General features: G+C 41.3%; 1 protein-coding gene across 6 annotated transcripts in view; it reads right to left on the reverse strand.

Moving 5' to 3' along the window:
• Positions 1-24951, reverse strand: part of LOC111872850 — a 166979-nt gene that overhangs the window by 84307 nt on the left and 57721 nt on the right. For 4 of the 6 annotated variants that reach the window (XM_033754859.1, XM_033754861.1, XM_033754858.1 and 1 more), the window contains exons 2-3: positions 22650-23011; positions 20790-21041 (exon numbers count right to left, since the gene is read on the reverse strand). In XM_033754859.1, coding sequence (XP_033610750.1) covers positions 20790-21041; positions 22650-22725 — 328 coding nt within the window. In that variant the 5' untranslated portion in view covers positions 22726-23011. The remainder of the gene's footprint in view (positions 1-20789; positions 21042-22649; positions 23012-24951) is intronic. The other 2 variants (XM_023867054.1, XM_023867055.1) reach the window with 1 other exon arrangement.

The raw sequence follows: 24951 nt of genomic DNA on the forward strand, positions 1-24951 counted from the left end.
CATATTCCAACACACAGAAACCCTTTTCCAGCTTCGTCGCCATTTTGTGAGGCACTGCACTCGTGCTGCCGACTGGTGTGTCGCGATGCAAACTTGGTGAGTTTGCGGTTCTTTTTATGTATCAATCATATTTGTACGTATAATACTTTGGAACATATAATTCTTTGAAATGGAATGAATCATTTGTTGTAACTCTGTATATTTACGCCCGCTCATATGTTTTCGTGGTGTAGTGCTTAACTAACTATACGCAGGACAACGTTTTTTCTCTTGGCACTACAGCCCCAGTGGGCCTAGGCCTACGTCCATGAACTTCTCCGTTCACTTCGGTTTTTCTAGATCTTACACATTCGGTAGGACTCCTTGGGCGGGTGATCAGCTCGTCCCAAGGCCTCTACCTGTACACAAACATCCATGCCCTGAGTGGGATTCGAACCCATGATCCAGGCTTCCGAACGAGCGAAGACAGTGCACGCCTTAGACCGGTCGGCTACCGTGACCGGCCCCAGGCAATTAGTGCATACAAATTTTTCATGTTTCGATTAATTTGAAAATATTCTCGAGTATTCACACCAGAATTAAAATCTTACTGATTAAGTTTCTCCTAACGCAATTATAATTATTGTTAAAAGCCATAAACAGTTGAGGTACTGATCAATTATACTCCCGTATCTTCTATCCGTCCAATGCAAACGATTGTACCTTGTCAGCATACTACGACACAATCCGAATTTGTGATCGCCAACAATCGTGTTCACAAATGATTTAACTGTGTCTGATGATCATCATAATGTTCTGGGCATTTACAGTAAAGTGAATGAAGTTGCTCACATATATTGAATGATTTTCCCCTGGCAGTTGCCTTCCAGTGGAATAACGTACAACTCCAATACTCGCATAGCTATCATAATTACAGCTAATCATGTGTACAGCGTATTTTGTAATTAGCAGAACCTAACTGAAGTTTACTGGTCCCGTTGACAGATTTTAATAAGTGTTGTCCAAAAAAGTACAGGCTCAGCTCGGCTACTTAAAAATTTATCACTATCTGATGTATACTGTGTCGGATAAAAAGATACGGGTTTATTATAACTTCCCACAGTCACGTCCCTCAATTTACTACTAACGCTCTAATATATAAAGACCTTTATCGTTACAGTGAACCCGGGAAAGATGCAATACGTCCTCTCTACGGGACAGGAATTATAACTATTGGGCCTATACTGTTGGGTGCGGTTGTTCAAATGCGTTACTTGTGTGCTACAATGATGAATTTATACGAATCTAACAACAACATAGAGAAATATGTACCACGCAACAAGAATTAATAAACAAGTTAATCAAACGAAAATAACACGATAAAATGAACTGCTATGCCACTGTCAGTAGGGAAACTCACATCGAATCGAGATGATGCCTAAATTTCAGACGGAAAACCTGAAAGGAAATGATCCAGGGAAATCGAGGCGTAGTTGGAAGGTTGGAATTAAGAGCGGGGTCCTAAGATGAGGACTGGATTCATCTGACTCAGGACAGAGTCCAGTGGCGTCCCTTATCAACGCAATAATGAAGTTTCACCTTGCAAAAAAGGCGGAGAATTTCTCGATTGGATCCTCAGAGTCTCTGCTCCATGAAGTTAGTCCCCTGTACCCCAAGCACAACGTCAACAAGACGTAAGAAAAACGGACGAAAATCTCCACATACTCTCAACCTAGCCACGCTTCGGCCTTCTTGAAAGGGACCGACACCCACAGGGAGGAAGGTGGGTGGACCCCAAAGCAGGTCTGCATGCAGTTGTGACGTAAAAGATCCGGCCACATGGGAACTGCGCTTTGATAGTTCACCCTGTAGGTAAGTCACTTCACTAAACTACCGCGGCTGACCATATTTGATAGTCCATACACAACTGCACAAGGGTGCAAGAAAACTTCCATGTAACCAGAAAATTGTTAATAGCTCATACGAAATTTCAGTTAATCTAAAATGTAAAATTCTTCAACATAATAATATATATGTCTACAACCGCTTACTGTAATTAAACGAATTAAGTGCGGAATGGCGTCTCTTGCAGACAGCAACAACAGCACGACCAATAAGATGACATCTACTGCGAGAAAAAACAACTTCCACCCATAAATTATTTAATTTTGTTAGAAGGATTTCGAAGAGTGTGCCTGCACTACTGCAAATGTTACGATCCATATTAAACGCTAAAATTGACTGGATACGATCAGCACGCCCAGAAAAGTTTGCAGGAGAGAAGCAATCATTTCCCTTCTTGGCTCTGGGGACCACCCGCCCTCTGCCAAATGAACTCTTGCGTGCGTAAAACCTTGCCTTCACGTTCCATATACGCCATCTTGGCATGGTGCTTGAGAATAAGGGAAAATATTTCCAACAAACTGCTCTGAACATTCTTTTTACAACAATAAACTCAAGTCGGTTCGGCTTCATTTAAATGCTCGATTCGCGAATTCATGAAAGCATGAACGGTTGTGCTTGGTATGCGAAAACTGCAGAGCATTACCTGTACGTATGTGGTAATGCTCCATTCAGACAATCTTAGAGAATGGTAACATTCTGACGCATAAAGAAGCACCTCCACATACAAGATGCTACGGCCGCGCCATAGCCCAAGCGGTTGGTCGCTGGCTACCCACCGTGGCGGCCCGGGTTCCATCCCCGTTCTGGTCAAGTGGGATTTGTGGTGGACAAAGTGGCGCTGGGACGGGTTTTCTCCAAGCACTTCGGTTTCCCCTGCCAATCTTCATTCCACCAAATTATCCATCATCATAATCACCCGGGGCAGTCTACAACAGGCCCATCAGTGGCCGCCGTGCCGAGTGCGCCCAGTTGGACTCCACCCCCCACTAAGAGAATTAAAAAAATTTACAAGGCGCTAGATAATAATACTCCATATTTTTTGGTGGTAGTAAAGGTAAAGGTTTCGCTGTGATTAATTAAGCACTAAGCCACAAAGGCGTATGGAGGAGTGAATATATAGATCCACATTTTCTTGACCTCGGCAGTAGCTGCAGGTGAGTGGTCAGCTTCACGCCTCGACCGCTTTACCGGCAGGAAAGCAGCCCACGACACCCATTGGATAGGAGATTGGGTGGACCCCAGAGGCAGTCTGGACTACGTGGAGAAGAGAAAATTCTTGATCCTATCGGGATTCGAACCCCGACCCCTCGGTCGTCCAGCCTCGTAACCAGTCGTTATACCAGGTGTCTGATTTCAATTTTTTATTGTAGTGAGGATATTGAATTGTTGGTTTTGCGCAGTACGCCAGTCACTTTCATAGATTCTCCAATTTTTGCCAAGCGTATGAAGTATTTGAGAGAGAAATTTCACTACTTCAAATAAACATTTTGTTAATTACTCTTAAATGTGTGTTAGGGTACCATCTTGTTCCAAGATCCCTGAAAGGCAGTATTGAAAATTTTTTTCATAAACAGGAAACATAATTCTACGAGTATGCTGCTGACGTATGAGAATAGTCCCTTTCTCACCGACAGCCAATCTGCAACAAGTAGGCCTAATTAAACACTCCAGAATATAATCCATCTAATAAAACGAAATAGTTTTCGGGAAATACACGTAAATTACTTCCAAGTTGAAGTGCAGATTATTACAAATAATCAAACCTAGATCATATAACCATACTGGCTTAATATTATAGAAACATGCCTATCAAAGTATAAGTGAAGATGCATAAACGATTCAGAGTAACGCCATTTTCGTATGGAAAATTTATATATACGGAAATGATCAGCAAAATAAGCTGAATATGAACAACTATTTGCATGAATCAAAACGTAAATGTAATGAACATCTCCATAACCTTCAAAAACAAACAAAAAAGAAAACAAACTCCGTGTCTTTAATCCGCAAGTGAACTATACCGACCTAGCGACTTGTGGCGAAGTCCAACTGGGTCCACTCGGCACGGCGACCACTGATTGGCCTATTGTACCTGCCCCGGGTGATTATGATGAAGGGGAATTTGGTGGAATCAAGATTGGCAGGGGAAACCGAAGTACACGGAGAAAACCCGCCCCAGCGCCACTTTGTCCACCACAAATCCCACTTGACCAGACCCGGGATCGAACTCGGGCCGCCGCAGTGGGAAGCCAGCGACTAACCGCTTGAGTTATGGCGCGGCTCTTGGTGGCGAAGTTAGTGCCAACTTTAGCGGATAGTGTGTGCCGCGTGGTCAGTGCAACGGATCCTCACGGCCGTTAATCTAGGTTTTCTAGACCGGAGCCGCTACTTTCCCATTCAAGTAGCCCTTCAATTATCCTCACGAGGCTGAGTGGACCCCGTTCCAGACTCACAACTTCTCATAAAATATGGTAGCGCTGGGAATCGAACCTGGACCTCTGGATCTGTAGCCATGAACTCTGATCACTAGACCACAGGGGCGGACAACCCTCATATAATAATTTTACCTATAACATCCCCCACAGAGAGAAGACAGTCGCTTAAGCAGTCAAGAAGTTCCCCTCCTAGGGTTCATTACCCTGTATAGAACAGCACTACAAGTGGACAATGACTTTAGTTCCTTTTTGCAATTGTTATAGAACACAAATTCAAGAGCAATTATAGGAATTAGTTGTCGAAAACAATTACAAATGAATTTATAGCGGCAGTGAGAAAATACATCCAATTTAAGGGAACTCTAACACACATGAAGAAATCTGGTTCGTTTGTGACTTTCACTAAAAGCAGTGTCTTTATGCGGCTCCCCCAACTCAAACCACATGCTGGACAACCTTATGCAAGAGACACCTGCAATGAATTAGTTTTAATTTACTCAGACTAGAAACATTTCCTTGTAGCTAACATCCTTCAAAGCTGACAACTTGAAGCGCCATCTTATGTTTACCATCATCATTAACGCCATCATAACATCTGAGCACTAACTTGCGCTACAAATTGAGCAATGAAAGTTTAAACAGTAAACACGACAGTGATAACAACATTATTTTGGGGTCAGAAAGAGGCAAAGAGAGACAACGTGTCTCTCATTCTGTCCGAAACGTGGCTGAAAGAAGTGTTTGATTTTTAAGAAAGCAGTCTTCTGGGATTTGGCACCGTGTATATGTGGTGTTAACCGATGTTTCGGAGGAACGTATCGCCTCCATCTTTATGGTAGAAGGAAAAATATAAGAAACCCTGAAGATGGAGGCGATACGTTCCTCCGAAACGTCGGTTAACAACATATACACGGTGCCAAATCCCAGAAGACTGCTTTCTTCATAGTCACCGCCGTGAAAGCCTCAAATTTTACATACTGTTTGATTTTTGTTCAGAAAACTCTGACTACACATGAATCTCTTCAGCGTGTAGTCTTATAACGCTTGTACGGCGCTTGCGCAGAGCTACGGTGGATGATTATGAATCGTGCATCCTGAAGGATTGCTTCAGTTCTAAGAAACTGTCATGGAACTGCTTTGAAAAAAAAAGGCCAGAACTACGACAAACTTCAATAAAGTGCACCCCAGAATCGATATAAGTGCCCTTCTAACGTGTTTTACGGGTAAGAGTATTCAGAGAAATGTCAAAATGTTTAACGGTCTTACTGCAATCTACAACGTTGGTGCACACTTACCAGACCACAAGGTGTCTTAACCCAGAATACCATAGTATGTAACCTCAAGACTGTGTAAACTTGAAACCTCATAAACCTACGTTTTGTTTTCTTCCATTTTTCCCCTACTTGATAGAGGTACTGTTGTGCTTGCGTCACATATACAGACCAAGTATCAATTGTTTTAAGTCAGTATTTATAATAATTAATTGAAAGACAAACTTCAGTACAATGTTTGACTACAAAACGCGATCATATTTTCTGGGAGAAAACTACAGTAGTTCCACGATAAACAAATCCTCAAACGTTAGAAATGAGTTCAAATTACCAAGAACTTTGTTTCGTGTTATATTCCGCTCGGCCAGTGACAAAGTGGACATATGACGAAGTGCCGTGATTGTGGACTTAATTGTCACTATATTTCTCTCGAGTTATTGCAGGTTGGGACTTCGTACATCTGCAGCACACAATTTCCATGTTCAACTCAAAGTCGCAAATAATCTGATCTGGTCTAGTATCACCCCGATCGCAACGGCCGCGCGGTCTAAGGCATGAACTGTCTTCCTTCGTTCGAGCACTGGGATCATGGGTTTGAATCCCACTCAAGGCATGGATGTCTGTATGCGTTTATTCTGTTTGTCTTGTTCCGTGTGCAGGTAACGGCCTTGCGACGGGCTAATCCCCTGTCCAAGGAGTCCTACAGACAGTGTATGGATTAAAAAACTGAAAAAGCGGCCAAGGTCCACAAGGGCTGCAAAGCCACAGACAGACACACAGATATGAAGTCTGGTATCACACGAAACAGAACTCAGAGACTCTACAAATGGCATATGCCACAGTTGCCAAATTGTGATGTACAGTAAGTGATTCGAGGTTCTCTGTAAGTATCAAGATTATGGTATTCTTAAAGTGACACAGTATAATTTTATAAGTGGGTATTAACTGACTCCATCCGACAGAAAATAGTCGAATGGTAGAATGATACATAAATATGGGTCTCATGAATTAGAGAGGACGTGGTCATAACCTAATTTGAGTCGTTGTCCGTCCATTCAGCTGGGAGGACGGAGGAAAATAGTCGATACTTCAACCAGGCCAACTGGTCTCCGGACCGAGGTTTGAACTCCGGTTCTAGAGAATACAGAGCTAGACTGCTTATCCACTCGACCGCGAAGTTCGATAATCCTAATGCTAAAGAGAACCTGTCGCATAGAACGTAATGGTGGTTTTCTTCAGCGCCTCAAAATTTACGTTTTGACAGTTTCTTAATGTTGATTATGGTTCCGGTTTCTTCCCCGTCTCTGACTTACCTCACCTTTGCAATCTCGCATTCCGTAATGCATAACCGCTGCAAGAGCATCGTTTAATGATCTGCGTATTCTTTAATGATTAGGGAATAACGTAATTTTACATTAGAAATTCGATATGGCCAATTATTCATATTACTTTCTGCATAATAAACAGATAGTAGCCATTGGTGATGTCTGCTTGAGCATATTGAAGTTTGCGGGCTTCTCTGGTCAACAGCTTCACTGTTTCCCTCTCAGTTGCTTACAGCTTTACTTGCACTTTTCCCGTCTGCAGCAGACTGTTAACGACATAAAAATATTCAAGTTTTGCCAAAATTAAGTTTATGATTTCTTATTTGGAAAGAACTTGAAAATGGTTGGTCGTGGCATATTTTAAGTCATAATATTACAGAACTTGTGGTAGAATGGAGTAAGACCAGTTAATATCGTTTATATAGCTAATATAACTTACGTAATTCTCAAGCGTTTGTTCTCATGCATAATGGTACAAAATAGACTGGAACGAAGAAATATATTAAAACCTGTAATCATGAAGCAGTAAATCAGCATCCAATATGCACAAATAAAGACACCGAAGCATGTAACTTCCTCTGATGCTAATTACGAGACCTTTAAATATAAATCCCCTTCATATTCATTTTTTAATATTTCCTACTGCATTAGGCGCAGCGAAGTGTGAACTAAGCCAATGTGCGAAAGATGAGTGCCTGGTTTACCAAAGTTGTGATGTTTGGGGAGCTGAGAAGTGAAAGTCAAATGCAAACATGAAAGATTTTCGTGTTAAGACACAGATATGATGGGCTGCCCTGCTTCGGTTTCAATATTTTATTGCTCAAATGAAATTTCTGAATGGCGGCTTCGGAAGCTACGTTTATCGCAGTAAAATACTGGCCAGATCATTAGAGGATAGGTTTAATATAGTGGAATACTGCCTTACACATTATAGGTTATGTACAGTGAAATACTGGCCTGGCTCAGTAATTGAGACCACTGATTGACATTTTGCCGTTACACAAAATAAGCGAAAATATTTAGTACTTATAAGCAAGAGCCGGAAATCTGAGTGGATTGTAAGACATAAAGAAACTGTAAATAAAGAATAAAACACAGTCAAGGGAATATAAATACAAAAAGAGGGCAAGAAAACGTAGACACGATAGAAAACGTGGGAATGAAAATACATAGAAAAGACAGGGGCGTGCTTATGCACAAACAAGGAATGAATTGTGAATGGATAAGAAATAATAAAGTTAAGCAAGGAATTATAAGAAAGCCAAGAAAGGGGGAAGAAAGGGCCAAAAAGGACCGATTAAGAAGGGGGAAGACGAACTACTGAAAAGTGGGTATCAGACAGAGAAGCAAACCAAATATAGCAGGAAAGTAAGAAAATACAGGGAAGATGATAAGACAGAAAAGAGAAGAAAGGAAATAAAGTGCAGACCGAAAGACGAAGATGTAAAAGAAATTAGACGAGAAATAGAACGACCGAAAAATGAGCAAGAGACATTAGTTGAGAAAAGTGAATGAATGTTTATATGCAGGAAGGTTAAATGCTTTATACAAAGGTAGAAAGCCTCGCCTGCTTCTTAATAACCCTGCAGTGTTTCAAATAGTGCAATATATGAGTCCCTAAAAAGACCAAGAAGAATCGCCTCGCTGATCATTTTAATAACTTCCCAGCTTTAAAAAATCAGAGCTTTAACAGATGGTAATCTTCTGTAAAAATTTGTTCATCATGAACTATACACTATAAATAATATGTTTGAAGTGTGGTCACGAGTGCTGCAGACGCGTAACAGTCATGTGCACAGGGATCATGTGCTCGCTTCAAGAAGAACAGGCGGGCGGAAGGTAGAGCCAGAGTGCATAGTTGGCTGGCGGCCCAGTAGCCCTGTCAACGGTGCCAGGAATAACAAAAAGAAAGGAAGCAAACCAAGAGATAATCGCCGAAAAAAAGTGAAACTAAGAACACCGGAGACGATAATGTGGTCTCTGCGCGAGCCTCTTTCAGTCTGTGACGTAAAGGGCGGCAAGTGACTCGAAAATATATACTCCAGGGCACTTCTACCGACTACCAAATCTTTTCTTTTACGCTCACTATATTCTACTTACATCTGCTAGCAACATTCCCTTCTAGAATTGCGACATCAGGTGTTTGTAATAAACATGATTAAATTAGTGTACATGATTTGAAGCTGTCATACGAGTATTCATAAAGAGTTCCATATTCTGTGATATAACGACGTTTAGTCAACAGACGTTTCAGAGGAACATGCCTCCAGCGATTGTTATCAAGCGTACTATCTTCTGGGATGTAACGCCGTGTAGTTCGTTGAGAGTCAAACGACGTTTCGAACGACCATATCGCATCCATCTTCAGGGTCGAATAATTCGAACAAGATACCAGCGTGAAAGCAGGCGGTTTCTTTCTCGGCTTATTCTTCGACACTGAAGATGCGGGCGACGTTCCTTCGAAACGTCAGTCGAGTCTGAACGGACTAAACGGAATTAGGCCTATATCCCATAAATTCCTCGTTGTTAAAATGCGACATTATCATTAGCATTATTTTACTAGTGCAGCTTAAAGCCGGTAGCAAGAAGCAAATTTCCAGCTTACGTTAAGACTAATACACATTTAATCAAACAGGCCTGTACAGTCATTCCACATAAAATATTCACTTCTGTTAGTGTTTACAATATCTGGTTTACTTCGACTTGCTCAACTAACAGATTTTAATTAGGTACTTTGATTCAATTTACTTGTTACATAAGCATATTTAGGCTAAAGCTATGAGATCACCCTGTGTGTGTGCTGTGTTCTTACTTCGCTATTAACTTTGCTAAACTTAGTACAAACATCGAGTCTTAGAAGGCGACTTGAAGGCCAATTTGCACTGTCTGTAAAACCAAAGTGGCTGCCGTGAAAGCTTCCAGGGTAAGAAAAATATTAGGAGCATTTTATATATGCCTGCAATACAGTTTTGTGGCAAATGTTTTAAAATCAGTAAGTGAAATAGTCTGTGTCTATGGGCATGCGGAAATTGTAAATATCGAAATATGATACATACAGCACGGGCGGTTTTACAAAGTTTTCTATTAACAAAATTATGTAATTTTTTTAATATTAACCGAAATTCAGCAGATTAATTAAGTATGAAATCATGCACATTTAATATTTATTTATGAAGAACTCTAACATAATTCGTAACAGCAATTTAAAGTAGTGACTTTAATATATTTTAATAATTATAGAAAAACAAAATTATGAAACAGGTACGATCATTTTTCTGAGAAAGCACGGGGTGTTATTTTATTATAAGAGTAAATGTTTAGCGGCAACAGACACATGTAAAGCGTGTGTCATTAAATGCGTTACCACGGGGCAAGGTATCTTTCTTGGGGAACGTGACTTATTTTTAGAATGCTACCATTATTAAAGGTTAAACTCCTCTAAGTGTGTTTCGTCATCAGGTGAAAATGTTCTAATCGCTATGCTTTCCTGGGTTCATCGTCCCCTCCTTCAGCTTTTGTCGGCTTGCTATAAGAATGGTTTAAATGTCAATGCCTGGCACGCAGTCCGGGGTATGTCCTAACCGCTGTCTGCTCTTTCTGTGCCGTTACATCTGCATACATTGCCGCAAGACCGACTGTGGGGAAGACGGACGCTAAGATTGCTGGGGCCCACACTGTTACGCAAACGCCTGACTCTCCTTCTATATCTTAGGTTTTCTCTACAATCTTACTAATGGATCAGCAATATAATTTCATTAGGTTATATTCTGCAAACAGAAAGGGATTAATGTGTGCAATATTTGTACGTATAAAACTACCAACTTCATGAAGGTTTACGTATAATGACCCATATAATTCTGTAATTTGTAGTCGGTTAGTTCCTTAGATGGGAAATCTCACCAAAAACTAGGGTGCCAAGCAAGGGTCCGTGGGCCCACAAGGACCACAGGTCCTGTAGGTGATGAAGTACCGGTTGCCCACTTTTCAGGGGTAATAAATATGGGGTGATATTCTTCTAGAAAACTGGAGACTGTAGCTCAGTCCCCAAACTAAATAGCACGAACCATGACAAAGATGACGACGAAGATTTTGATATGTATATAGAGTTTTTGTTGCGGAGATCACCTCAAGTCCGCATCTCTTTGGAATCAGCATGAAGTAACTGGGGCTAGTTGTCTGTGACGGAAAATGCTAGTATTTACTTACTTACTCATGGAGCTGAGCCCTTCTTGAAGAGCAGCTAATTCTACAATTACTCAAGAATTTCACAGGATTTTACGGAACCCGAAGGTTCATCACCGTGTTCACAAGAGCCCTCCACTGGTCCCTATCCTGAGGCAGATCAATCCAATCCATACCATCCCATCCTATCTCTCTAAGATCCAGTCTAATATTATCCACCCATCTACGCCTTGGTCTTCCCAGTGGCCTCTTTCCTTCTGGTTTTCCCACCAATATCCTATATACATTTCTCTTTTCCCCCATTCGTCCTACCTGTCTACCTCATCCTCCTTGACTTGATCATTCTGATTATCAATGTTAGTAACAGTTGAAATTTAACTCCATGGAGCAGTCCTCGAAATTGTCTGTCGCTCTCTTAGGATGTTTCTGGCCTGATAAGAAACTTCAGAGTCAATTACTATGTTCACAGTGACACTAACCTGGGCAAAATGAATTCACTCTGCCAACTTCCACCCTATTTTATTAAGATATATTTTAATATGAGCTTGCCCGTCTATATCTAGCTCTCCTAAACGGTCTTTTTATTTTTAGGTTTCATAAATAAATTTCTGTACTCATAATTTTCAGATATTGTAAAACTTTATGGCATGATATTACAAAATAGGCAAACTTCATAAGATTACGATTGTTGGAAATAACAAGAATAACCTGTTAGTGAAGTCAGACTCACCGCCATCTGTGAGCCGATGGTATAGAAAATGTGGAAAACTCGACGTTTCACAACCCCATGGGCCTCCGCGGCCTGTTACAGGGGCAATATCCTCTTAAATATCAAGTGATAAAACAATGTCTCTGGTTGCTAAAGTACAATATTTTAAGGTACTATACCATTACTTTCATTGAGAAAATGAGGAAGACCACAAAAGAAGTTAGTCAGGATCCTCAGCTTCCAGAAGGAGAAGCAGTAACAGCTCAATTCAGACGTTCCGTGTCTGAGTGCAAAGCAGCTGATTTATCGTGAGTTGTGCGCACTGCACTCCACTTTACTCATTCAACTTACACATTCACCCTGCTCAAGAAGCCTTTGTCTCTATTTTGAGGCCTGCAAATAAATTCTTGGCTCTACAGATTTACCCGTCTTCCGCAGCCTACACACGGGCAGGAGGACGAGTGAAACAGAATAAGAAAGAACTTCAGATCGATAACTGGAAATGAAGAATTTAATAAAAAAAGAGAACTATGGGAGAAACTTACGTCGATAATGCACCAGAAAACAATTATTTTATAGGAAGGTAACGAAGACAGGTCGCCGAAGAAACATGATATTATAAAGTTAAAAGGGCAAAAAGTAGGAGGAAAGAACTGGATACACTGAAAAGCGGATTTAACGGTCGGTGCATGTTGTAAGTGGGGCACGCAGTAGCGTAGTTGGTTGAGACACTATGCTACAAACCGGATGTTCATGGGTTCGATTCCCGATGAGGTCACCGCATTTTTCAATTGACGTAATCCTTCCTTCCGCACTATGGCCCTGGGGTCGACTCAGCCTCTAACAGAAGTGAGTATCTGGAGGTAAAGTGTGGCCGGTCGGCGAGTAAGACTGACAACCTCACCGCCATCTGTGAGCCGATTGTCTAGAAAATGTGGGAGCCTCGATGTCTCACAATCCTATGGGTCTCCACGTCCTGTTACAGGGATAGCTTCACTTTTTTTTTTACCATTTTATGTGTTTCAAGTTTTATAGTTCATGAAAACAATATGAAGTAATTTATATACCTCGTTTATGCCGCTTCCTGAAGTTAAGAACTTGTAAACAGTGAACAACATTAAACTTCAGTTAAAGTAAGAACAGGTATACCTGCTGGCATTCACAGTGCAACCCTCTACGTCTACGGTAGAGAAGAAACTTCAGACGATAAAATATAGTTTCCTGCAAGTTTATAAAACACATTTAAATAAGTATGGAATTTATTCTTATATATAGTCCAGAACGGCTGCGGGGCTCATGCACCTCCTTACACAGACGGGGAGTATCTCTTCTCTGGAAGATAAGGCAGCCGGAACGTGAAGTTATCAATACGATATCTACTTCCGAGTTTAAGAATGCAGCCACTTGTCACGCTGGTTCCTCGCACAGCAGATTTTTCTACCCTGAAGATGGAGGCGATATATTCCTCCGAAACGTCGGTTTACACAAGATCTACACGGCGCCACATCCCAGAAGAGGGTATTCTTCATAGTCACCGCCCTGAAAATCTTAAATCTTACAGAGAAAGAGTTTCCTTGTACGATAGAGATTTACCAGAGCCGCTTGCCGGCACACTTGGATATTTGGCACTGCGAACGTAGTTGCTAATTTAAGTAAAATTATTAAGACTGAATGTCCTGTGTTTGTTTCGCAGCATTGTCTTTCTTCACCAGCCATTTACTGAGGGAAATAAATATCTTTGTTAATAGAGACGATCGGAGCTCTAATCTGATCATCGATCTACTCTTAATAAAGTGGCTCGAGAATGCGTGGCGCCTTAAGCACAGACGTGGTTACGTAAATAGAAGCAGAGAAGTAAAAGAACGAGTATCCTGTGTCTAAGCACCATACTATAATTAACCAGATTTCTGAACAAGACTGTACTTTCAATTTCATTAGTGACGATAATGTACGAGGTCCATTCGGAAAGTAACCTTCGTTTAATTCAGGCAACTAATCTAGGAGCGGGGGAGAGCTCGCGCATGCGAGGTAACGTCACATGACCCATTGCCTCGTAAACCACCACATAACTGATCACCTAGTGTTTGCTCTTGTCTTTACAGTGTGAGTTATTATGTGTCCTCCTATTGATAATCCAGCCAGCTGCGAAATTCGCACTGTTATCCGCTTTCTTCACGTTACAAACATGAGAGCTGTGGAAATCCATCTGAATTATGAGCAGTTTATGGCCAAAATGTAAAGAGTGGAGTAACTGTAAGACAATGGTGCAGAATATTCAAAGACTGGCGGATAAATGTTCGCGAAGAAAAGCGAAGTGGTCGGCCGGCCATCTGTAGTGAGTGATGATCTTGTTCAAAGTGCTCACCAATAAATTTGTGAAAGACGGCGCCTCGCACTTTAGGAACTTTCCTGTGAATTTCCAGAAATTTCATGCATTGTTCTCTACGAGATTATCACAGTTAGGCTAGGCTCTCATCACAAGTTTTGCGCAAGGTGGATTCTGAAAATGCTCACGGGTGCGCACAAAACGCAGAAAATGGCTTCAGTCTTGACTTTTTAGTGCGATAGTACAAAGATGGCGATGAATTTCTCAATAACATCGTAAGACTAACAGGTGATGAAACCTGGGTTTAGTTCGTGAATGTTGAAACCAAGGGGCAGTCAAAGCGGTGGATGCACACACATTCGCCAAACAAGCCGAAAACATTTAAACTAACGTGTGCCAGAAAGGTGACGGCAGGAAACCGTTTTCTGGGACAGGAAAAGAGTGCTGATGGTGAAATTAATGCAACGAAGAACCATAATGACGTCTGAAGTGTATTGTGAACACAAAAAAAAAAACTATGTAGGTCCACTCAGAACGAAAGGTGTGAAATGCTGTCCGGTGTAGTACTCCTCCTCCTTGACAATGCGCGTCCACATAGTCGTAAAGCTGTTCGCACTCGAACACTGCCGAAGAATTTCAACTGGGAGTTGTTTGACCACCTTCCTTAGAGCGTGATCTTTCCCCGAGCGACTATCACCTGCTTGAGAACTACTTGAGATCACAGAGCTTCAACAGCGAGGAGTTGGGGGAAAGTGTCAAGGCGCGGCTCAGCTCGCCTGCGGCAGACTTGACACAGGCTTAAAGAAACTTATTCCTCAATACAAGTGCCTCAATTCCTGGGGTGACTACTTTGAGAAATAGCTTAAGTATGTACATATTTTTTGTAAATAATACAATTTTCTCGCTACTTGTTTTCTTACCAACTCATCTGATGTCACTTTCCGAATAGCCCCCTTACTTTAACTGCTTTTGTTAACATTTGAGTTACAAATTTAGTGCATTATTACATTTTATTTTATTTATATTTATTTTTTTATTTGAGTGGCTAATTTAATTCATTATATACGTAATACAGACATTTTGAGTAACACTGAAAGAAAAGCTTAGTCAGCATAATGTAAAATAATATGTAAGAAATAATAGAATAAATATATATAAAAAGACACGTATAGCTGACACTCATAACTTGGCTTATCTAAATTCTGGCGGCTGCGGAAACTTCCATATGATAAAGTAATCGGGTCTGAGCAAATAACAGACAGTAAAGTTACTCTTGAAATTAATTAACCAAATGCGGCTATCTCACCGGCTTCACAAGCACAAGCCTTCTTGTAGCGAATCACGGACACGAAAAGGACTTTGATGCAATTATTGACTTCTTGGACATTATCCATCGTCCTGTTTTCTTTATTTGAAAAGAGCGTTCCGGAGACGGGACTCTGTCTCCGTCCTCAGGTAAAAAACTATTCAGTTGAGCCCAATCGATAGAGCTAGTCACTATTTCCGGACTTTGAATTTGATGTTTGGAATAATTTGAAATCATCTCATTTTAGTTATTAAAGAATCTAGTTTTGGAAAACAAAAGACTGTAGTAAAATTCGTTCATTAAAAAATACGTTGATTTACAGATTTCGTTGCTGTACTTCCTCACTGCTGGTGGGCTATTTTGGAGAGGGCAAAGCGGAAACGGAATCAGATTTGAAGAGCACTATCTTCTCGGATGTGAGGCATTGTGGTCCTCTATAAATTCATCGACGTTTCGGGAATCTCAAACCCCAATCTTCAGGGCGTCCAGACCGACACTGAGGGCCGCCCATCTTCCTACACAATGGGTATCCGGAGCTCTTTCTACGAAGGATAAAGCGGCAGGGGCGTGAAGCTGACCACTCACCTTCATCTAGTCCCGAGGTTAAGAAAATTTGAGCTATACTGCCCCTCCCCCATATATCTTTCATGGATTAGTGCTGAAGTACTTAAGCACAGGGACAAATTTATAATTTTCTCTTAACTTACTAACCTTCAGGGTCGACGAGCAATATAAGTGAAGAATCAAAAAGCAGCAAGCAATAATTGCTGTGACAAAATGAAATCCAACAGAATTAGAGACCATTTTGATATGTAGCTAATTTCAAAAATGAAGTAACATCCTAGCAGCTGTGTAGAAAATGTAGGCCTGCTGATTATTTAAAAAGATTGGGATTCTTAAAAGGCATTCCCCTTGACTACCTATCGATAAGGCTCTTTCTCGAACAAATAGAAATTTGTAAGGTTAACACCACATATACACGGTGCCAAATCCCAGAAGACTGCATTCTTCAAATAGAAATTTGCCGTAGAAGCGAAGCTTTAGTAACAAAAGTATTCTGAGTTCAACTCTGGCGTTATAGGCGAGAAAGCAGTGGCGGTTATGTATCTTATGAAACCTAGGCTTATGGCAGAGGGCTGTTAAACTGCCGAAAAATAAGGGACTGGATTAAACAGAATTATTTAGTAAGTGTATCTCAGGAGAAACAGGTCAGAGTTCCTGTATGTACCAGGGTTTTGTGTGGCTTTCCTTGGGGAACATTCACTGGGAGGAGGAAGGCCCTCTTCTTCAGTTCCGTCGTACCTTTGGTGCCGTCCAACGTGGGCCTCCTACCATGATAATACCGCGAGTGTGGGGACAGAAGCAGACGGATTCTGTACCTCGACGCGAGAGAGCGGTGCTCGGTATGGGTCATGCTTCGAGTGCTTTTCCCCGGGGAAGGAGCCCCAGGAATACATTACCTACAAGACTGAGCGCTTCTCGAATCCCGTCATTATGTAGCGGCAAAAAGAAAATCTGTTCGTATGTTCCTGAAGGTAATGGAAACCTGGTGGCCACTCACTTTTTGACTGAGCTATCCTGGTCCAAAGATTACATCACAGAATTTATTTATTTATCTATTGCTTTATATATTAGTAACATCTCTACATTTATTAGATGATTTCTGTGTATGTTTACGATTCCTTACAATTAGTACGTTTTGTTTCATTTAAGGATAATTTTTCTTTTGATAATCCTTTTTTACGTTATATAATTTGTACTTTCTTAGTTAGGACGTTTACATTTTTAGTTCGTTTGTGATTTACTCAAGTAAAACTGGCAGTTGTGCCTTGAAGTATGGTCGCGAAGTGTCATGCTAAATGCATGGAAAAGACAATCCTGCGAGCAGTTTATTCATGCTCGTCCTCACTTGGCAGCTATCAAGGAAGTTGGTTTCTTGGATGTTAATACTATACTGTAATCTCACAGCCTACGCTTTTTCCTTGCGGCTTTTCGTCACTGTATGACCAAGAAATAGAATTCTGGGCAGCAGGCCAGTCAGCTCTGTGGCTGTGAAGAACTCTCGATTTAAATCGGGGATTGGCTGTCTTGACAGAAGTATTCGTGTTCCTTCAGAACAGGGGTATACAGTGACTTTTGTTCAGGGGCCGGATGGGACTAGTGTAGTATGAAAGAGGGAAGCAAAGATTTATGAGGAAAAAAATTGTCTCGACAAATTTTTAATTATGGTGTTTAACGGGGCCGTTTCAGTTTCAAGGGAGTCACGTGGCTTCGAATAACATGGGGTATGGCACTGAATGATGGGTTTTACAGAAGGTGAGCTTGGCCTATTTCAAAGTAATGTCCTGGCATTAGCATGTATGAAGCAGAAAAATCACAAAAAAACTCAGTCGGGTCACGTGAAAGCCTTTCCCTTTCCGAACCGGGTACTTCAGAACACAAGTTGAGAGCATTATCACTACAGCACACTTGTCGGTCAAACACTGTTCAGCTACGGGAAGATGCAAGAACTTTCGTTTCCCTTGTGTCTTCTCCTACTAAGCGGGTACGTTGGGGTTCATTCCCCGGAGACTCGGAACTGGCCCTTCATCTCCATGCAGCACCGAGCGCAAAATATTGTCGCTATAGCTGCACTCTGCCATACCTCTTCGTAGCATGGTGTTTAATTACGACACGTTTAGTTAGGGTTATGAGGAGCATCTTGCCTTTGTTCTCCGACTCGCAAGTCATCGGCCTTTGCCTACTTACACCTTTCCAGATTAAATTTACGCCTCAGAACTAAATGCTTCTTGTGAAGCTGTTCCTTAATGTAACACTCATTCGGCAATAGAGGCCACTCCTTGTCATGAAGTAGACCCGAAAGAAGCCCCGCAAAATGAAAAATCCTGTGTCATTTCAAATCGAATTACACGTATTTCAGGACGTTGTACTGTAATCCATATTCACACTTCCCCCCCCCCATCATATTATGCCTCGGTTCCTAAATTATTCCTCCTCATCAATTTCCATTTTAAGTTCTTGTTTTCGGTATCTGATTACAATCGAGTGTGCTGCGATTCCGTTAACAGTCATTTTCAGCCTTTTGTATCCTGAGCCCCACAGCTCATTCTGAAAAAAAAAACCCTAAACCCACAGCAGTAAAAGCGCTCTTTTAAAACTATAGTATTGTAACGGGTTTGATCAACGCGTTTCCAGGGAACAGCTCTGCAAACACGGTCCAACACGCAAAAATAGATGAGTCTGTGTTTTCTATGTTGTCTGCGCCATGTCCAGTGTTGGTAACGAACCAATGAACTCGCAGTCTGATATGTGACACGTATTTTCTGTATGGTCTGCGCCACGCATCAATAGAGCGGCTGTGTTTTCTGTGCGTGATCCGTGCCGAGAGGACATAAGAGAATACGGAAATGAGACTTCACTTTGTTTTCGAATATCCGAGGGAACAGGTGTGTGGCCAGAAGAATCAGAAGACTTAGCGTGTACCGTTACATACGCTGCAGTACACTGATATTGGGAATGTGTAATTTAGTGAGACTTATAGTTCCCATGTTATAAATCCGTTGCCAGGAAACGTATAATGAAGGCTAGTGGAAATAAACTGAGAAGATTAGTGTTGAGTGATTGTAAATTGTGTAAATGAGCAATAGTGCAATAGTTATCTGTAGTTACGGCCTGTAGCGTGTTAATAAATGTAATTACAAATCCGAACGTTATCTCTAGTCACTAATACACTTGACATTATTATATACATCGTTGATGAAAATTACTACACCGCTTCAGTCACACTACAGTCACTTAGTCACTTCAGCAGTGACTTGTGTCCCTCCGGTTGACAAAATCTGCCCTAGCGTAGCTGAGGAATGGAAGTAATGAAGTTTGAAATTATCATTGCACAACCCTACCTGTCCATAATCAGCTTCTTACTCTTGTGTTCAGGTCTTCTTTTCAGATCCTGACTTTCAAAAACTTTCACTCTTAATTGCCAACTCAAAGAGAAAAAGTGTTATGTCCACAGTCCAGGTTAGTCTTACTTACCTCTAATATGAAACATATATAAAAGAACGTACCCTACAGCTGTTCTGAATTAACACTGCCCCCCCCCAAACACAAACACACATACATACATACATACATACATACACGCGACTAACATTTCTATGTTTTTGTTTACTTGCTACTACAGACATCAGACAAAATTAAGTAAATGTTCCAAATATTCAGAGCTTGCATAATGGATCCATATGTAGGATATGAATCTTCCCAGAAGACAGAACTCTTCATGGGTCCCTATTTGTACGCTCCGTTTCTAGGGTCATGCTAGCCCTGGCAGCTGTGCAGAAAGGATGTTTGCGTCTGGGACGGACGTAGAAAGTCATCCTGCACAACTACCAGGCCCTACAAGGTGACTAGGAAGGAAACGTATAAATAGGGACCCTAATCATCACTAACGGACACTGTCCACGGCACCAGTTGGGGGCCTAGGCAACCATATATGTACATATAGCAGTGATACTCCAAGACTTCTGTGCATTCCATTTTTCGTTGAGGAGGACTATGTCGTATATAGACCAGAAATACGCAAAGGTTCCTCGAAAATGTGTTTACGAGAAGATGAAGTTTAAACTGCCCCAGAAAGAAGAAGGACCACATTGAATACGTGATATTGTGTTACGGCATATTTAACAGATCTGGAAACTGATCTGCAAGTTCCTCCAAAGCAGTATTAGCTAAGCACATATTCATGCGTGTATGCACATATTTACTGCTGATTGTATCCTTATTTCGTATTTTGTAGATCAAAGCGTGATTGGATCCAGGACCATGAATACTGTTAGTACTGTTAGTGAGGATAATGAGTATAATAGCCTATAAAACCAATAAAACGTAAACTTACATAATTCAAGTTTCTTAAATAAATTCGACCCCTTCCAGAGTAGTGTTTATCGTTCTTAAGGTTCTGCCTCACAGAGGGTTACGTACGCGACGCACGCTACGTACGCTATGTTCCCTGTGACAGCTGCGTCGCAGAGTGTACACAGCGTACGTAGCGAACATAGCGTAGCGCTGTGTGGCCGAACTTTTACTTTTTATCATAAGTTACCCAGTTTGTCGCCCGGCGTGGTACAGTCGCTGTGCCTTACTTTGAGAGTAAAATGAGACAATTATCCCGCGAAGACAATGAAAACATTAATGTAATTTCTACATGCATCGGGCCTTGCAAGTGGACCCTTCGCTTTAGGTTTTCAGTTCAAAATCCTTTGACGATCTATCAGCTTCACATACGCGCCACGATAACCAAATTCAGATACCAGTCCTAAAGGATTTCTAATACAAAGATAATGAAGACAAACCTTCATTAAACGTTTTCTTCTCCGTTGTAACAAGGGGTTGGCTGCTATCGTGTGGTTGATAATAGGAACGGTGTCTGTAGTTGTAGCTGCTGCCACGAGATGATGTAGGTTTCGTTCTGGGCATGCGCTGTGCAGATGCGCGCGCATAGGACGTGTCAGTAGTACTAGAACTGTTGAGGGGCGAGGCGGAGTCTCTGTCTCCATCCGCCTCGTCCTCGTTGTTGGAACACACACCATTGCAGCCATCTTCACCTGCAACACACATCGAAGGATCATGACTGGAACTAGGTTTCGTTTAATTTTGATTCAATCCATCATAAAATCGGAATTATACATAAAAAATTAACTGACGAGGTCACAAGAAGTCACTCAGAGTAGAGAAGTATTTTGATATTAAAGGTCGCGGTGCAAGGGCCGAGAAGGCCTACCCCTCATACCCTGTAAAAGAAGTTCGGGTTTTTGAATAATTATACTTGAATGTTACGAAAACCAGCGCAGACCACCGCATTCCGAACCCGGCAGCTATCCGAGTTCCTAACACAGTTCTGAATTTACATTAATCCTTCGGAACACCAGGCGAATTCCGTCTAGGTTACCTTGAACTGTGGCGACGAAATGGGATGCGATGCGGGGACATCAATTTTTCCCCCTCCATAACCCAAGGCGTAATAATTACACTTTCAAGTTGCACATAGCGATCACAGTGGCCGCGCGGTCTGGGGCATAAGCCATCTTCGCTCGCTCGAAAGCTGGGATCGTGGGTTCGAATCCCACTCAAGGCACGGATGTCTGTGTATGTTTATTCTGCTTGTGTTGTCCTCCGTGTAGGTAGCGGCCTTGCAACGGGCTGATCCCCCGTCCAAGGAGCCCTACCAACGGTGTATAGGATTAAGAAACTGAAAATAGGGGCCAAGAGCCATAGAGAAAAAGTGTATTTGTATTTGGCTTTCTTATCACACTATATACTCGTATATCAATTGAAAACACTGGGCAATGTAAGGGTTGAGCAGTGCAGCCAACAGAGAATATCCAAACTGATGTTGGTTGAGAGGCCGAAGCATACAGTAGGTAGTAGTTGTGCTGACGGAAATACACAAGTTTACGAATACACGTTTACCAGGAAGAACATTCTGAAAATCAGGTTGAACACTGTACGTGTATAGCAGCCTGTCCTTTCTTTTTTTCAAGTAATTTGTACCTATTTCCTTAGAAATTCTTATTTACTTATTAAGTCCGTTATGTTTCTATACTGGTTCCGTAATATCCATAGAAACAAATAGACCTATTCCAGTACTCAGTTTGAACCAAGTTTTAACGTTAATATTATCTAGAAGTTACTAAATCAAAGGCGAAAAATCGGTCTATTTACCCATTTTCATGCATGTTTTATTACAGAACCTTTTACCTGTTAGTAAATTTCAATGACAACGTAAAATTTCTATAGTCGAAAATCAAACACTTCAGCGCTGGGAGGTGTCGGGGGGGGGGGGTTCCTTCTCGAAATAAACGTGTCTAATATCGGCCAGAATAATTACTGTTTCCAAATGAATTACGTGATCCTTGACATGGAAAATGTTCAAGCAAAGGATATTAACGGTTCAAATGTGTGCAGTAAGTCGAATGTGGTAGCGAATATTTTTTTAAAAATATGATTAGAACAATACGGCGGTAAAAAGAACTTGATAGAAGAAAGTTTCTTCGACGGGCTGATCCCCCGTCGAAGGAGTACTACCGATTGTGTATGGATTAAGAAACTGAAAAATCGGCCAAGCCCCCAAGGGCTGTAGAGGCGTAGACAAGCAGATGAAAGCTTTAGTTAGAGATGGACCTATATGGATATTATTTCAAAATGTCACTCACGGTATTGCTTGATGAGCAGCGCATGGTGAGCAGAGCCAATCACGTACAGAAAACGACGTTTTCTTCTCCACTGCATTGTCTTTGTACTGTTGCAAGAGTGCGAAAATTAACGTGTACTAAATTTAGCCTGAAAATCTTGCTGGAAAGTTCAGTCCAGTTTCACCTCTTTCAGGTGTTTATGGCGAAGAGTACAAGCAGTACAGAACAGAGACCATTTTAAGTTCCTCACAGCGTGAAATATTAATTAATGTACTTTCAGGCACATTTCCATGATATGTTATTCAGATGTCGCAGAACACAAGAGTAACTTATGATAATAGTTGAACACCATTTGGTACGTTCCTTGTTGTGGTTCATTGTGTCTGGAAAAAACACAAAACACAAACAAAATATAATGTGCCCGGATGAAAGGTATCCAAAGTAAAAAAAAAAAATATATCTCGGAAACTAATTGTCATACACGTATCCGGTTTATGTCATCGGAAAGGAAAACTCTGAAAGTTTCTTTTTCATACCCGGCTTATGCGCATGCGCCGCCACATTTCTGCCACCATGTTAGGAATCACCTGGACAGAGTGATGGCTGGGATATGAATTGGCACAGGTGGGCCAATCGCTTAGCCTCCTGGGTCGTCACATTTAACCCCAGTGGATTTTTTCTTGTGAGGTTATGTGAAGAACATTGTCTTCCGGGTTAAGATCAACGAGCTTCAAGACCTGAAAGCCCGCACAAGGGACGCTGTGGCTACGGTAACACCAAACATGCTTCAAGCCTGGATATTTGTCGTGTCACCAAGGGAGCCCACATTTAAATTTATTGAGAAGGTTATATACGCAGAAAAAGAACTTGTATAATTTCCCTTTGTAATGGTGTAACCCACTAATGTGTATAATAAATTCTTTCTGAGAGATAATGATTTTATTTTTGATACCTTTCATCCGGGCATCCTATACAACGAACCTAAAAACAGTCATCGACTAACAACTGAGATTCAGCACACTGGATTTGTATTCAGTGACGCATGGCAACATTCGATCTACAACTACGGCATGTTTCTAACATTTTTGTGTTACAGATAAAGCAGAACATGCTTATAAAGAAATCTCAAGTGGCCCAAAAATCTTTTCCGTCCGAGACAGGTTTCCGGTCAACAGAGGCACTTCTACAATGACTGATTTTTTGGACATTATCCATGTCCAGGTTTATTACTTTGGATAAGTTCCAGAATATTAGTCATTGTATTCATATACTACAGTCACGAACTTAGAGTTTTTGTCCCCCCTTTGGCACTACAGTCCCAGTGGGCCTAGGCCTACCTCCATGAAATTCTCCGTTCACTTCGGTTTTTCTAGATCTTACACATTCGGTAGGACTCCTTGGGCGGGTGATCAGCTCGTCGCAAGGCCTCTATCTGTACACAAACACAGAAAAACGCACACAAACTAAACATCCATGCCCTGAGTGGGATTCGAACCCACGATCCCGGTTTCCAAGCGAGCGAAGACAGTACATGCCTTAGACCGCTGGGCTACCGTGACCGGCTCATAGAGCTTATAGTCACACATATCTAGATAATAAATATAGCAGCCGGCATAAGCCCATGTGATTATGATCCAGAATACTAGCCAAAAATTAATGTTTCGTTCTTCATAAAAGCATACCGCTCTGCCATTGAGCGCTGCATACCTTCCGTCTTTCTTCTCTCTTTCCTTCCTTTTTTCCTTAACTTCCTTCCATTTCGTCCACCCTGCCCCCCCCCTCTCTCTCACTCTTTTTTCCCCAGCAATATCCTACATTGAAGTATGAAGATACGATGTATATTTTTATTTTCGCTTGGGACACAGCATCACACAAATTCTTATGTAAATCAAAAACATATTTTAAGAGACTATTTTACTTTAAATTCTTGTTACAGCTTTCAGTTTTCATGACAGACACTTTCCGCTTATTATAATAATTTTCATTATTTTTCAATCTAAATTCTCGGGTTCAAAAAATAAGTTGACAACGCAGGTTTCCGTTTAATCCAGATCTGTTCTAGACATGTTTTGTTTGGCATTAAAATGGATATAAGCAGGAAGCCAACGTTGTCGAATAGCCACACTCTATTATGAACAAGCCCGTATCCTGTACTTTCTTAAAATTGAGATTTCAATTAAAAGTTGTGTTGTATATTAACACACGAACTTGAGTTTTTTATGTTATCAGCTATGCACTTCTTTCAGACACGTAGTAAAGATAAGCAGCTGCACGCACACAGGGAGACTACACAGAATAACACCGGTACAGTACTAGAAACAAG

Source organism: Cryptotermes secundus, unplaced genomic scaffold, assembly GCF_002891405.2.
Source record: "Cryptotermes secundus unplaced genomic scaffold, Csec_1.0 scaffold298, whole genome shotgun sequence".
In the NCBI taxonomy this organism is placed as follows: domain Eukaryota; kingdom Metazoa; phylum Arthropoda; class Insecta; order Blattodea; family Kalotermitidae; genus Cryptotermes; species Cryptotermes secundus.